Source organism: Enhydra lutris, unplaced genomic scaffold (genome assembly GCF_002288905.1).
Source record: "Enhydra lutris kenyoni isolate GAN:26980312 unplaced genomic scaffold, ASM228890v2 scaffoldscaffold26, whole genome shotgun sequence".
NCBI classification, from domain to species: Eukaryota; Metazoa; Chordata; class Mammalia; order Carnivora; family Mustelidae; genus Enhydra; species Enhydra lutris.
The window spans coordinates 5,598,510-5,610,871 of record NW_019154110.1 but is presented as its reverse complement, the minus strand read 5'-3'; the positions used below and the strand labels follow the sequence as shown (position 1 = coordinate 5,610,871).

Here is a 12,362-nt window from a genome sequence, read left to right as displayed (position 1 = left end):
ATCATCCTGGAATTACAGTCTGTATGAATGTGTCAGGGTTCTCTTGGACCCGTGTTTGGAAAATCCAGATGACATTGGGTTAAATAAGTAAAGGGGTTGGTTTTCTCATGAAACAAGAAGTTCAAAGGCAGGCAGTCCTAGGGCTTCTTGTTGACTCCTTGTGTCTCTTTGCTGTACCATCCTTGGTGCATAAACTTTTCCCTCAGGCTCAAGATGCCTGCTGCAGCTCTGGACTTCACATCTGCATTCCCGGCAGGAAGAAGGCGAGAGAGAGGCTGGAAGCTGGTTTTTGCCAACTGACTCTTATCCATTTGAATGAGGAAAATGAGCTTCTCAGAAGTACCAAGCAGTAGGCTTCCCTTAACGTTTCAGTGGCTAGAACTGGGTCACGGGGCAACCACCTGCAGCAAGGGAGCCCGGGAGCTACGTGCTCTCTACAAAATCAAGGGTCCCCGAGGTTCCAGAAGAGGGGAGAATGGATGGGGGAAGGCCGCTAACAGCAGGGGCCACTACATGCTGGATAGCATAGGGAACGTATGCACGTTACAGAAAGTCCATTTCCTTGGTAACACACTTATTCTTGCGAGCACCAAAATGTATGTCAATCATTTTACATGGCGCCAGTAGGCACAGACATGGTTTTTTGAAACAATCTAATGGCATCGGATTTTGCACCATGGCTGGGGAGCCTCAGTCCCTATGGGGTATGGTCTGTGGGGCTGCTTGGCCTGAGACAAGACTGCTTTTTTGACTATTGGGGCTGCTTTGTGGCTTCTCCTGCTTGTTCCTTCATTGCTGTCACATCTTGTGGTCTTGCCTCTAGATGCCATAGTTCTTCTCACGTCAGACTGTCTGCTTTCTACATTCTGTGGATGGGAGACCCCGGGTGTCAAGTTTGACAGTAAGCACATGGGCATGGAGGCCTTGGCTCTGGGGAGAGCCGGGAGGGCAGTTTAGCTTGAATCTTCCTTTGGAGACTGTTTTGTCCTCTCTGAGGCCTTTGCTTTCTTCTGGCCTCCCAGATAAGAGAATTAATGATTATACTTCAAAACAAAAACAAAAACAAACCAAGGGCAGTTTGCAGTCCTGTCCTCCCAGCAGGGTGAGACTAGATAATCATTTTTTTGTGGCTCACTTCAGGCGGATTTTCCCATCACCACTCAGATAACTTCCTCCTTGCCTCACCTGTCCCTCAGAATGTAAAACCCCATTTTATAAGCGCAACAACTGTAAAACCTATTTTCTCCCCCGCTGATTGAGAGACCTATCACATTCAGGCAATAAACAAAGGAGAAAATCAAGATGTGGCTGCGTGACTTTGGACAAGTAACCCAGTCCCTCTGGGTCTATTTCCTTATCTGTAAAAGGAGGATAAATATTAATGGCTTGGGTGTCATTTAAAGAAGTAAATTAGAACGAGTTAAAAAATGGGATGGTAGCCTAGCACATAGTAAGTGCACAATATAAACTTATTGATATTGTCGTGGTTATTAAAGAAGGAGCATGTGCAGTGTGGGATCAGGCCACCTGGGAAAGTATTTGGACAGACAGCAGTCTGAGCTCTATTTACCTGATGAGAGTGATAAATCCATTGTTTGGACAACACTAGGGAACCAAGAAGAGATATATTAGTGTGTCTTTGCCCTTGCTCCCTTCCCGTGACAGTGCAGAATGGAGTTTCTTTTTCTTCCTTCCCTGCAGTAATTTTATATCTGATTATAAAACCAGGTATGTGTTCCTCGTGGAGAATTGGAGAAGTGTAAAAACATAAAGAGAATTTTATTTATTTATTTTTTTTAGATTTTATTTATTTATTTGACAGACAGAGATCACAAGCAGGCAGAGAGGCAGGCAGAGAGACAGGAGAAAGCAGGCTCCCTGCTGAGCAGAGAGCCCGATGCGGGACTCGATCCCAGGACTCCGAGATCATGACCTGAGCCGAAGGCAGCGGCTTAACCCACTGAGCCACCCAGGCGCCCCATAAAGAGAATTTTAAAATCACTCTTAAAACACATGTACCTTACAAAACAAAAAAAACAAAAAAACATACATGTACCTGTGTGTGTGTGGAGAGAGAAAAAGAATTTTATTTTTATTTTTTAAAAGATTTTATTTGTTTATTTGACAGAGGGAGCACAAGCAGTGGGAGGGGCAGAGGGAAAGGAGAAGCAGACTCCTCGCTGAACAGGGAGCCTGATGCTGAGCTCGATCCTGGGACTCCAGGGTCATGACCTGAGCCGAAGGCAGTCGCTTAACCAACTGAGCTATTCAGGTGCCTGGGACAGAACTTTAAAAAAGCGGGGCCACCCTGTGCTTTCTGCTCTGTGCCCTCCGTTTTCATGGCACGGTGAACAGTGCCCGTTGTGTTAAGTACAGCTTTCTGTGTGCTGTTCCGCGCAGCGTTCTCTTGGGTGGGTTTTTACCCAGAGCAGGGAGAGAACACGGAGGATTCAGACTGACTTGCTTTCCTGGGTGGTTGTCGGGAACCTTTCCCTGGGCCCCCGTCCATATTGTAGAAGCTGCTTTTGTCCAGCTATGGCACCGAGTGGATTGCAGTTGTCCCCGGGTTCTGTTCTAGGGATGTTGTAAGCTGGGGTTGTGAACAGAAGATTGGGGGTCTGGAATGATTTCAGATGCGACCAGGTGCAGGCAGGCGTGTAATTACGGCTGTAGCAGAGGGACCGTTGTAGATAAATAACCCTTCTGGGTTGTCACACGCTGAAAAAGCAGCATCATAAAAAATCCCAACCCCAGACTCACTGTAATTACGGGGTAGAGTGGAGAGGGAGGGCCGCTGAATGGGGAATAATGCGATCTGCCGAGCATTCTAAGTTGTGCTGGTTATATTTGGTGGCAGGGTCAAAGGCTTGTGCCTGCTGCTGAAAAGATAACAAAGCAAAACAGCCCCTGCTTCGGCCAGGAGGTTTGGCTGTTTACTGCCTTTAATTTGGGGTCCCCGAGGTTCCCATTCTGTGGTGTGAGTGGCTGGCTGGATGCTCGCCGCCTCTACCTCCGCCTGGCCGGAGAGAGACAGAGCAGAGGCCTGGAGATGCTCACTGGTCACTGTGAACTAGAAACCGGGCTCCTCTTCCACTTCCCCTGTTGGACAGCTGGGGAAAGAAGTAAAACAAGCTTCCAGGAACAAGTAGAGGTTTTTTTTTTTTGTTTTTTTTTTTTTTTAAGGCTCTTTAAACAAAGACTGGAAATCCAAGAGTGAAATTGCCATGGGGTTTTGGGCAGGGAACGTACAGGATTCTTCCTGGAGAGGTGGGTATGTGCCGGGGTGTGTTGTAGGAGGTTCATTGAGCACGTGGGTCTGTCGGAAGTGAGGAAGGGAAGGCGGGAAGGCGTCCGTCTGCAGGTGGCAGTAATTCGGAAGCCCCACCTCTGAGTGAGAATGCAGCCATTCCAGGTGTGGAAAGCAAGTGAAAAGGTTGGATTTCACCTGCCTGGGGTCCTGGGCCTGGTCAGGGCCTTAATCAGACGCCAGCCTGCCGTGACTCCACAGGGTTAATGTTTCCGTGGAGACCAGTCGAGGGACTGATATTTTGGATTCCAGAGACGTGAAGGAACAGGTCTTTTAATTTACATTGAAAAGCAATAAAGAGTAGGAAGGAGATTTCTGGCATTTGCATTTTTTAAAAACCAACGACGTAAAATGGCTCTTAAGGAGCTGTTTCCCCGATCTTCCCCGATGGAGATTCATCTCGGTGGGCAGCCCCCTCCGTGTAGATGTCCTGGTAAAGGGAGCTCCTCCGAGAGCGCTCTTGGGCGCGTCCCTTCCGAGTCCTCCAGGAAGCCGATTTTGGACCCTGGCCTCTGACTCAGTGTGGCCTGCTGGGTGGCTCCCTGAGCCTGGGAGGCAGCCCTGGCAGTGTCCCTTGGCCCAGCCCAGGAGCAGGTGCCCCAGGTGATCCTGCTCTGACTCTGAGTCTGCGGCCGGAGAGACACAGGGAAGGGGCTCCGGGGCAGCACAGGCTCAAGGTGGGTGCAGTCCGTCAGGGCGGTTGGGGGGCGGTGTGGAACACGAGTGAAGGGAGGGCGGGCTTCCTCTGGCTGGAGGCCTCAGGTGTGCGGAGCAGCTGTGAGGTCTGCCCAGAGCCGGAGGTCCGGGTTGTTTTCTGGCTGTCTCCTGTATCCGTTGGGTGGAGAGAGCAGTTGGAAAAGCTGAGCCTGGTTTTGGAGAAGCTTGGTCTTCGCAGGGAAGGAGCTTATAGGTTTTCAAGAAGGAGTGCCTTTGGGGCAGAGGGGATCAGGGGTGTTTCAGGAGCAGCTCCCCCTTCCTTACCTCCCCCTCTCACCCCGCGCTCCCCACCACTCCACCCCCACCCCGCTCAGGTCTCTATTCCTGATCTCTCACTCCCTTGGCCCGATCTGGTGTCTTGGCAGAAAAGCAGTTTATCTGTGCATTTGCCCTGGTGTGGCTGTGTGTGCCTGTGTTTATGTCTGTGTGTTAATTCAAGAGGAGACCACAGCGGCCCCCTCAACACAGACGAGGTGGGGTGCAGCCGACAGCCTGGACCCTGGGTTCCAGGACGTGGGTCCTCGCGTCTGCCTGGATGATGACTTCGACCTATTTCCTGCGTCTCCCTGGGACACGGCCCCCCTCCTCCGGCCACAGGGGTGGAGGTGGGTAATGAGACAGACTCGGTGATCATTTCTTTCTTTCTTTCTTTCTTTCTTTTTTTTAAGATTTTATTTATTTATTTGACAGACAGAGATCACAAGTAGGCAGAGAGGCAGGCAGAGAGAGAAAGGAGGAAGCAGGCTGCCTGCTGAGCAGAGAGCCTGATGCGGTGCTTGATCCTAGGACCCTGGGATCATGACCTGAGCCGAAGGCAGAGGCTTTAACCCACTGAGCCACCCAGCCGCCCCTCGGTGATCATTTCTAATGCCCCCTCCAGCCCTGACATTCTCTGAACGGTGACCGGTAAGACTGTGTCTACCAGGTGAGACATGACTACCAAGTGTGGGTGTTTTAATCAGTGCAATTTCAGAATACTGGAGCCAGTTTTCACCAAGGGTTCCTTGGTTCATCAGTCCTGCAGTACCTCGGATGGAACCTGAGTCGATGGCAGGTCTGTAGTGGGTTCAGTTTTCTTGGAGCTATCTGTCTCCGATCAGGCACAGACATTCTCTTCAAAGCTTAAAGTCACGTTTTGGGTTTTTTTTTTTGGGTTATGTTTTGTGAGATTCTATTTTCCCGTTATGGTTATAAACTTTGCTGCCCAGTGTTGCCCCTGGGAGCTTGGAGGAAACAGTTTGGAAAATGCATCATTTTTGGGATGGGATGCCATTGCCTGGAAGCCTAATTTAATGGCTGGGTCCTGTGTGAACAGATAGTAAATGTTTCTGGAACCTTCTAGGCCCTGCCGCTGCCCTATGAGGACCCCCAGGCTTTGGCTTGTTGGGACCTCTCAGACCAGTGGTCATTCTTGGCAGTTTGAATCCACTTTGGCCAAGCTCCCAGGATAGGCCTGTCTCTCCTTCAGTAACTGCGGCCTTATTCTGGTAAGAGATTGAGGCCCTCGGGTGGTGGTTAATGTTTGCCGGAGGGACTGTCTTATCTCCAACCACCCAAATGTGACCAGAAAGAGACAGCCATGACGCATCTTTTGTTTGTCTCTAATTATGTTTAATAAGATAGGCAGGGGGGAGGAGGGCGTACACAAAAGAAGAGCTAGTATAACGAAACCCCAGTTTCCCTTAGAAACTTTAAAACCCATGAGTTGAGTAGAAAAACCCAAATAATTTGCTGCCCTCTTTTCTCTGTTTTGTCCAGCCTTGCAGCTGATTCTAAGTTTTTGAAATTTGTCCCAGCCAGACTTCCTGGTCCCCTCTCCTCACACCCCTGGGCCCAAGGGAGGCCCTGGCACTGCAAGGGCCTGTCCAGCAGGGCCTGTCCTGCTGGGCCTCTGCTGGGGCTGAGGTGGACCCGGCCTGAAAGCAGGAATGCAGATTGGGACTTCCTGGGTGCCATGGTAACCAGTGAGCGAGGCCTGGGGACCTCAGGTTAATGATTAAGTCCTTCATGCCTTTTGCCATGAGGTCACGGCCCTCGGTATTCCCAGCGCCCAGCCAAATGTAGGGGCGTTTTCCTCCTCTTAGTCTTTCCAGCTGAGGGTGGATGAAAAATGTGTTGGAGGAGCTAGCGGTGTAGAGGTGGGGGAAGCAGCTCTCTGGGGGGCGGGGGGTGCTGGTGAATCTGCTGGAAGGCACAGCCCTGCCCTGTCCTCTTGGGATGAGGATGCTTGAGCACCCCAGACCTACCCTGTAAGTTCTGCTTCTGTTCTGATAGTTTTAAAAGCCCATATTTGTTTTCATTGTTATGTAAACAGGAAGTGTCAGATCCTCGTTGTTCTGGTATTTTCTTTGGGGCCAGCAGTAAGTGGTCTTTTCCTCCCTCTGGTGCGGGAGAAGGGGATGCTGGGAGAGGGGGACGAGGAGCTGCTCACCGTGGTGGGGTGGTGGGCTGGTGGGCTCATGGTACTCTCAGTTGCCCCTTCATTTCGACGTGGGGGACAGCGGCCATACCTCTGAGTTCGTCTTGGGCCTTCTTCACAATCCTTCTCCACCCCTACCCATTTGCATGAAAGTGAGGGAATGGCGAGCCCCTGGGCAGACTCTGAAGCTAGGGTCAGTTGAGTAGTCTGTACGGAGGGTTGGGCCGTGGGCTGCTGTGGCCTTGGGTGGGATTTGACCTCTTTGCAACATGGGGCGAGCAATCCTGGTATCTTTCACTTCTCCGTATTGCCATCCTTTCTGGAAGACTCAGCTAGGGACAAAAGGCAGGTTGGGCACCCCAGACGATTTTAGGGGATGCCCAGATGTGGCATTAGTTACCTTAAGTCCCATGAGAAGCCCTTCAGTGGCTTTGAGGAGAGGGTCTGAAGCCATTTCCCTTTTGAAGAAGCAAGGAGCACGACCAGGAAGAAATGAGCCTCAGGGTCCCTGAGTTCCGCCGAGAACAGGGTCCGCCAGGTTTAATAACATTGTTTTGTTTTAGTTATTCTCGTTTTTCTGGAAATCTCTGTGTGGCACGGATGAGTGTCCCCTTTGTAGCGGTTATGTTAATTTTTTAAGAAGTGAGTAGATTTAAGAAACAACAATAAATCCTAGCAGCGGTGGCATCTTCCCACGAGAAAACCGCTGTTAGTGAAACTGCTTGGCTGCGGGAGGCTCAGCAGGTGCCCGAGAGGGAAAGACTTCCTTCTGGGAAGCGTCTGCCCGCTCGTGCCGGCATGCACCACACTTTCTTTCTGGGATGGGCAGGCAGGTTTGAACAGGTGTTGTCACAAAGCTGGGGAGAGTGTGTACATGTGGTTACACGTACGCGTGGGTACATGTATGTACAGGTGTCCTAGGAACGTGTGCGTGCATGTGTGTTTGTGTGCAAGCGTTTGCATGTTTTTTTCTCCGCAGCTGTGGTACTTGGCCCTTACAGGTGTCTCTTGACCGACTCTACTTACGCCCACCCTTGTGGGACAATCCTGTTCGGGTGATTTTAATCTGAGGGAAGCAGCCCAGGAAAGGACAAAGCCCCACTGGCCATATCCTTTTTTTTAAGAACTGTCTGAGGTCCTGTTTTCCAGGGCTCCCAAACTTGAGTCATTCCCAGAATTGTCTGGGGACCTTTGATGGGGACAGAGGCCTGGGACCTGCCCTGCTTGGCCCTGCCCCGCCGGGCCTCTGTGTGCCCCAAGGTGATCTCCATCCACACCAGCGAGCGGGTCCTGGGCTAGGTTGCGGGTCCCCTCTCTGGCTGACCATTAGAATCAGCTGTGGAGGATTTTGAGGCCTGAAGCCCATCCAGAATCTGTGGTGTGGGGCCTGGCACAGGGACTTAAAATCCGCTGTTGGGCCCTGGGGAAGCTGTGAACACTGGGAGTGTTCACAACAGAGCAGAGGGACCCATGAGACGTTTAAAAAAAAAATTAGTGTGGCTGCAGAAGAAATGTCTGGTCCGAGTTCATTCAGTTTCTGGAGGACTTCTGGGAGCAGCCTGGGGGAGAGGGATAGTGGTACCAAGGTCAGGAGGGTTAAGTTTCCAGGAATGCTAAGGGGAGGGAGGTGGGACCCAGGCCTCTCAGCAAAGTATTTGGCAAAGCACCTGTGAAGCCTTCTTTCAGGAACCCCCGGAGTGAAGACTGGTCTGGCTCAGGTAGGCGCTTAGTAATACATCTGAAAATCCTCCGGCCAAGATTCAGAAGTAGGGACTGGATGGGATACTGCTGTGTGGCTTTGGGGTAAATTCATCAGCCCCCCCAAAGCAGAGGAGTCCTCTGAAACGTGATGTTGAAGGCATCTGGCGAGGCTTTCTGCCTGTAAGGGGGGCAAAGGGGATTTGACGGTTTGGCAGAAGTCCACACAGCCTGGGGAGCCCTGAAGGGGAGAGGGGAGCTCAGAGGGGCTGAAGTCCTTTGCTCTGTGTGTGCCGCCTCAACCCTCTGACCCCGCCAGGCCTGGCACCAGCCCCTTCATGAGTGTCCCCTCTGCATCCTGGACACAGCCTTACCAGGAGATCATGCTTGGGTGAGACTCCAGGATGCAGAATTTATTTATTTTTTAATTTATATATTTGACAGAGAAAGACTGAGAGGGAACACAAGCAGGGGGAGTGGGAGAGGGAGAAGCAGGCTTCCCGCTGAGCAGGGAGCACAATGTGGGACTCAATCCCAGGACCCTGGGAGCATGACCTGAGCTGATGGCAGATGCCTAACGACTGAGCCACCCAGGGATGCAGAATTTAGGGATCCCACGCCCCTGGGATGCAGAAATTAGACCAAAGGCTGTGCAAGTCTGTAATAATAACTGTTGGGACTTAGTAACCCCTTCCTGTTCTATGCTGCTCTCCTACATTATCTCCTTCAGTCCTCGTGGCAGCCCCACAAGGCAGCATTCAGTTTGTTCTAGTTGTTTTGGCAGCAGGACATTGGCCAAGGCTATAAATTAAGTCGTCATCATCATTGGGATTTATCATAATTATCATCGCAGCGATCACCGAGCCTGTCCTGCGTGCCAGCCACCACTGAACACGTGCATGCATTGCCGTCAGTCCTCATAATGACCTTACAGAGATCTGGGATGATTCTCCTTATTTGGAGGTGGAGGCACTGAGGATTGGCTGGGCTGCTGTGGCCTGGGCCAGCAGATCTCTCTCTCTTTTTTTTTTTAAGTTTTTATTTTAATTTCTGTTAGTTAACATACAGTGTCATACTAGTTTCAGGCATACAGTATAGTGATTTGATGCTTTCATACATCACCCCGTGCTCATCACAACAGGTGTGCTCCTTAATCCCCATCACCTGTCCCCATTGCCTATTTTCCCCATTCCCCCACTCTCCTCTAGTAACTGTCTGTCTGTTTCTTGGTTTGCCCCCCCTCTTTTTCCCCCCTTTGCTCATTTGTTTCTTTAATTTCACAAATGAATGAAATCGTATGGCGTGTGTCTTTGACTGACTTATTTCACATGGCCTTCTACTCTAGCTCCAGCCATGTCAGTGCAAATGGCAAGATTTCATCCTTTTTAATGGCTGAGTAATATTCCAGTGTCTATATCTACCATGCATTCTTTATCCGTTCATCAGTCGGTGGACACTTGGTCTTCTTCCCTATCTTGACTGTTGTAGATAATGCTGCTATAAACATAGGAGAGCATGTGTCCCTTCGAATTCGTGTTCTTGTATTTGTTGGGTAAATACCCAGTAGTGTGATTGCTGGGTCGTAGGGTAGCTCTATTTTTAACTTTTTGAGGAACCTCCATGCTGTTTTCCAGAGTGGCTGCAGCAGCTTGCATTCCCACCAACAGTGCCCCAGGACTCTCTTCTCTCCACATCCTTGTCAACACCTGTTGTTTCTTGCGTTGGAGCTATTCTGACAGGTGTATGTGATTATGCATGCAAATTTCATGCAGATTCCTAAAGGGTATCCGTGGGATTGGAGTAGTCCAGAGGTCCGGGTTGTGGGCTGGATTCCCACCGCCATGCCTGCCTCCTGGCCTGGCTGGCACCTTAGTGCAGGGTGCAGACCCCACCATGGTAGGTGAGGGCCCTGAAGATGAGCAAGGCTCAGGAGCTTGTCAAAGCTGACAGCAAGTAAATGGCAGAGTTGGAATTCCAAGCCCGGTCTGCTGATTTGGGGCTGTTGCTCCTAACCAGCTCCAATGTGGGAGAACCGTGGGCCCATCAGAGCCTTCTAGTGTGGCCTGGACTGTCCCAGGGCTGGCCCTTGGAAGAGGTCCTGTGAGACAAGGTGGCAGTCGTTGAAAGGCCTCTTTGCCGATTCTGAGAGCCTGTGACCCAAGTAAGGCATCAGTGGAAACTTAATGTCTTAGGCTCTGACATTTTGCCTCCACGTTCCTTCACTTTTCCTTTTGCTGATTTAAAGTCAGCTGCACCCTCTGCTCCCCCTCCCCTACCCTCCAGCCCTGGGGAAAAGGGCTGCTTGACTCATGGGGGCTGGGGTGTAGTTGCTAGGAGGGGCTGGCTGGCCCCCAGCCTTGGGAGGAGGACCATCTCACAGATGATCATAGTAGCTGGCAGCGTGACAATGTCACAGGTCAGGGCTTTCTTCTGGGCAGACGCTTGTTTATCATCCATTGCTTGCCCTCACTGGAGCGCCTGCACATTCTACCCGACTGTCCATCGGCATGGTGATGACAAGAGATGTCTGGCTCTAGGCCTTGGGGGCTGGAGAGCCAATGGCAAGAATGCCCTGCCACCCAGCCTTGAACTTGGAGGCGGGGGCAGCGATGACCTTGGGCTGAGGGAGGGGCTGTGCTGCTGTCTCAGGGCGAGATCTGTGCCTGGCCCTTCCCGTGTCTTCTCTGGGCCTGCACTGCCAGCACAGCTCTGGTGGGGACCTTAACAATGACTCCATATTACATGGAGGCGGCGTCACCCTCCTGGGGTGCCAGGCCCCGTGCTGATTGCTTCACAAGCATTCACTGGTTTCATCCTCACACCGACCCTTTGAGGTGGGTACCGATGGTTATTCCTGTACCGCAAATGAGAGAAACTGTCTCTTCAGGTAGTTCTGAGTAGGATATCTGGAGGGAGGAGGATGCTGTTACTTTGTTTAGGAGAAATTATGCTTTCTTCTAAATCTAAAGCAGAGGTCCTCACCTGGGGGACCATCTCATCCTCCGGGGACGTTCGTTGGTTGCCACAGTTTGGGTTTGCCACTGTCCTTTTGTGGGGAGAGGCCAGGAATGCCGCTGAGCACCGGCAGTGCACGGGCCAGCCCCGTAAACACGGAAGGGTCCAAACCAAGCGTCAGCAGTGGGAGGTTGGGAAATGATCTCGAGAGAGTGAGAAACAGCCATATTCAGCCTTTCACCCAGTTTGATGTCATTAACTTCTTTTTTTAAAGTAACTAATGGATTTGTCAGAGAGAAGGAGAGAGCACAAGCAGGGGGAGCAGCAGGCAGGGGAAGAGAGAAAAGCAGGCTCCCGCTGAGCAGGGAGCCCAATGCAGGGCTGGATCCCAGGACCCTAGGATCGTGACCTAAGCCAAAGGCAGCCGCTCAGCAGACTGCGCCACCCCAGGCGTCCCTGACAGCATTAATTTCTGCTTGAACCCTGCTTGCGGTCATTGCTACAGTTCACCATCTACTTCTGGTTCTCCCACTGACCACGAGGTAGGATTGCACCTGCTGCCTTCGCAGAGCTAGGTGGAGATGTGACTTGTGTCGGCCAGTAACACGTGAGCAGGAAGTAACCTGACGTTGCAAAGTGGAAACTTTTAAGAGCTCAGGTACAATTTACCGCATTGTTTCCTCCTTACTGTGGCAACCGTCAGAGCTCCTGGATGGTGGAGGCACCAGCAGCCTGCGTCCTGGAGTAAGGAGGACCACGGCAGAGCTCTGGGTCAGCTCTTGCACCCATACAGTGTGAATGAGGGCCAACCTCTGTTATTTACACCGCTGAGATCTCGGGGTCTCTCCAATGCTGACTGGTGTATTCTCGATAGAACAAGAAGAAGCTAGGATTTGGATTAGACTGGTGGCGTGTGTTTTCTGTTTATCTGGATACTGTGGGCAAAGGCTCAAGTACCCAGTATTGGAAGATTGCACAGTCCGAAGATGTGTGCAGCCCATGGGAGGGTTAAGGATGCTGGTGAGTTGCTTCGCAGAAGAAATGGGAGCTTAGAAGATCTGTCAGGCTCATCCAGACCTCTCTGAGATCTAAAGAGGTCAGGTGTCATTGCCAACCATCTGTGAGTCCCTGGCTGGGATGCTCCCCCAACCTAGGGAAGGATCTCTCTGTTCCTGGCCTGAGAATGACCCAAGGGCAAAGTCCATCTTTACCTGCCTAGGGCTTCTTGCAGTGTCTGGAAGGGTATTGTTTGTCTAGTGAGCTGGG

General features: G+C 51.3%; 1 protein-coding gene across 11 annotated transcripts in view; it reads left to right on the top strand.

The window, feature by feature from the left end:
• The window catches only part of LOC111151623 (kinase suppressor of ras 1), a 163,609-nt gene that overhangs the window by 48,584 nt on the left and 102,663 nt on the right, over positions 1-12,362 (top strand). The window contains exon 1 of one of the 11 annotated variants that reach the window (XM_022509733.1): positions 3,760-3,984. The exons of 7 other annotated variants lie outside the window; for them this stretch is intronic. Coding sequence is in view for 1 of the 4 variants with exons in the window: in XM_022509728.1 (XP_022365436.1) it covers positions 12,096-12,116 (21 nt within the window). In the remaining 3 variants the exon portion in view is untranslated. Of the gene's footprint in view, positions 1-3,759; positions 3,985-4,568; positions 4,630-5,054; positions 5,079-11,960; positions 12,117-12,362 lie in introns of those variants that run through there. 3 more of the 11 variants (XM_022509735.1, XM_022509734.1, XM_022509728.1) reach the window with 3 other exon arrangements.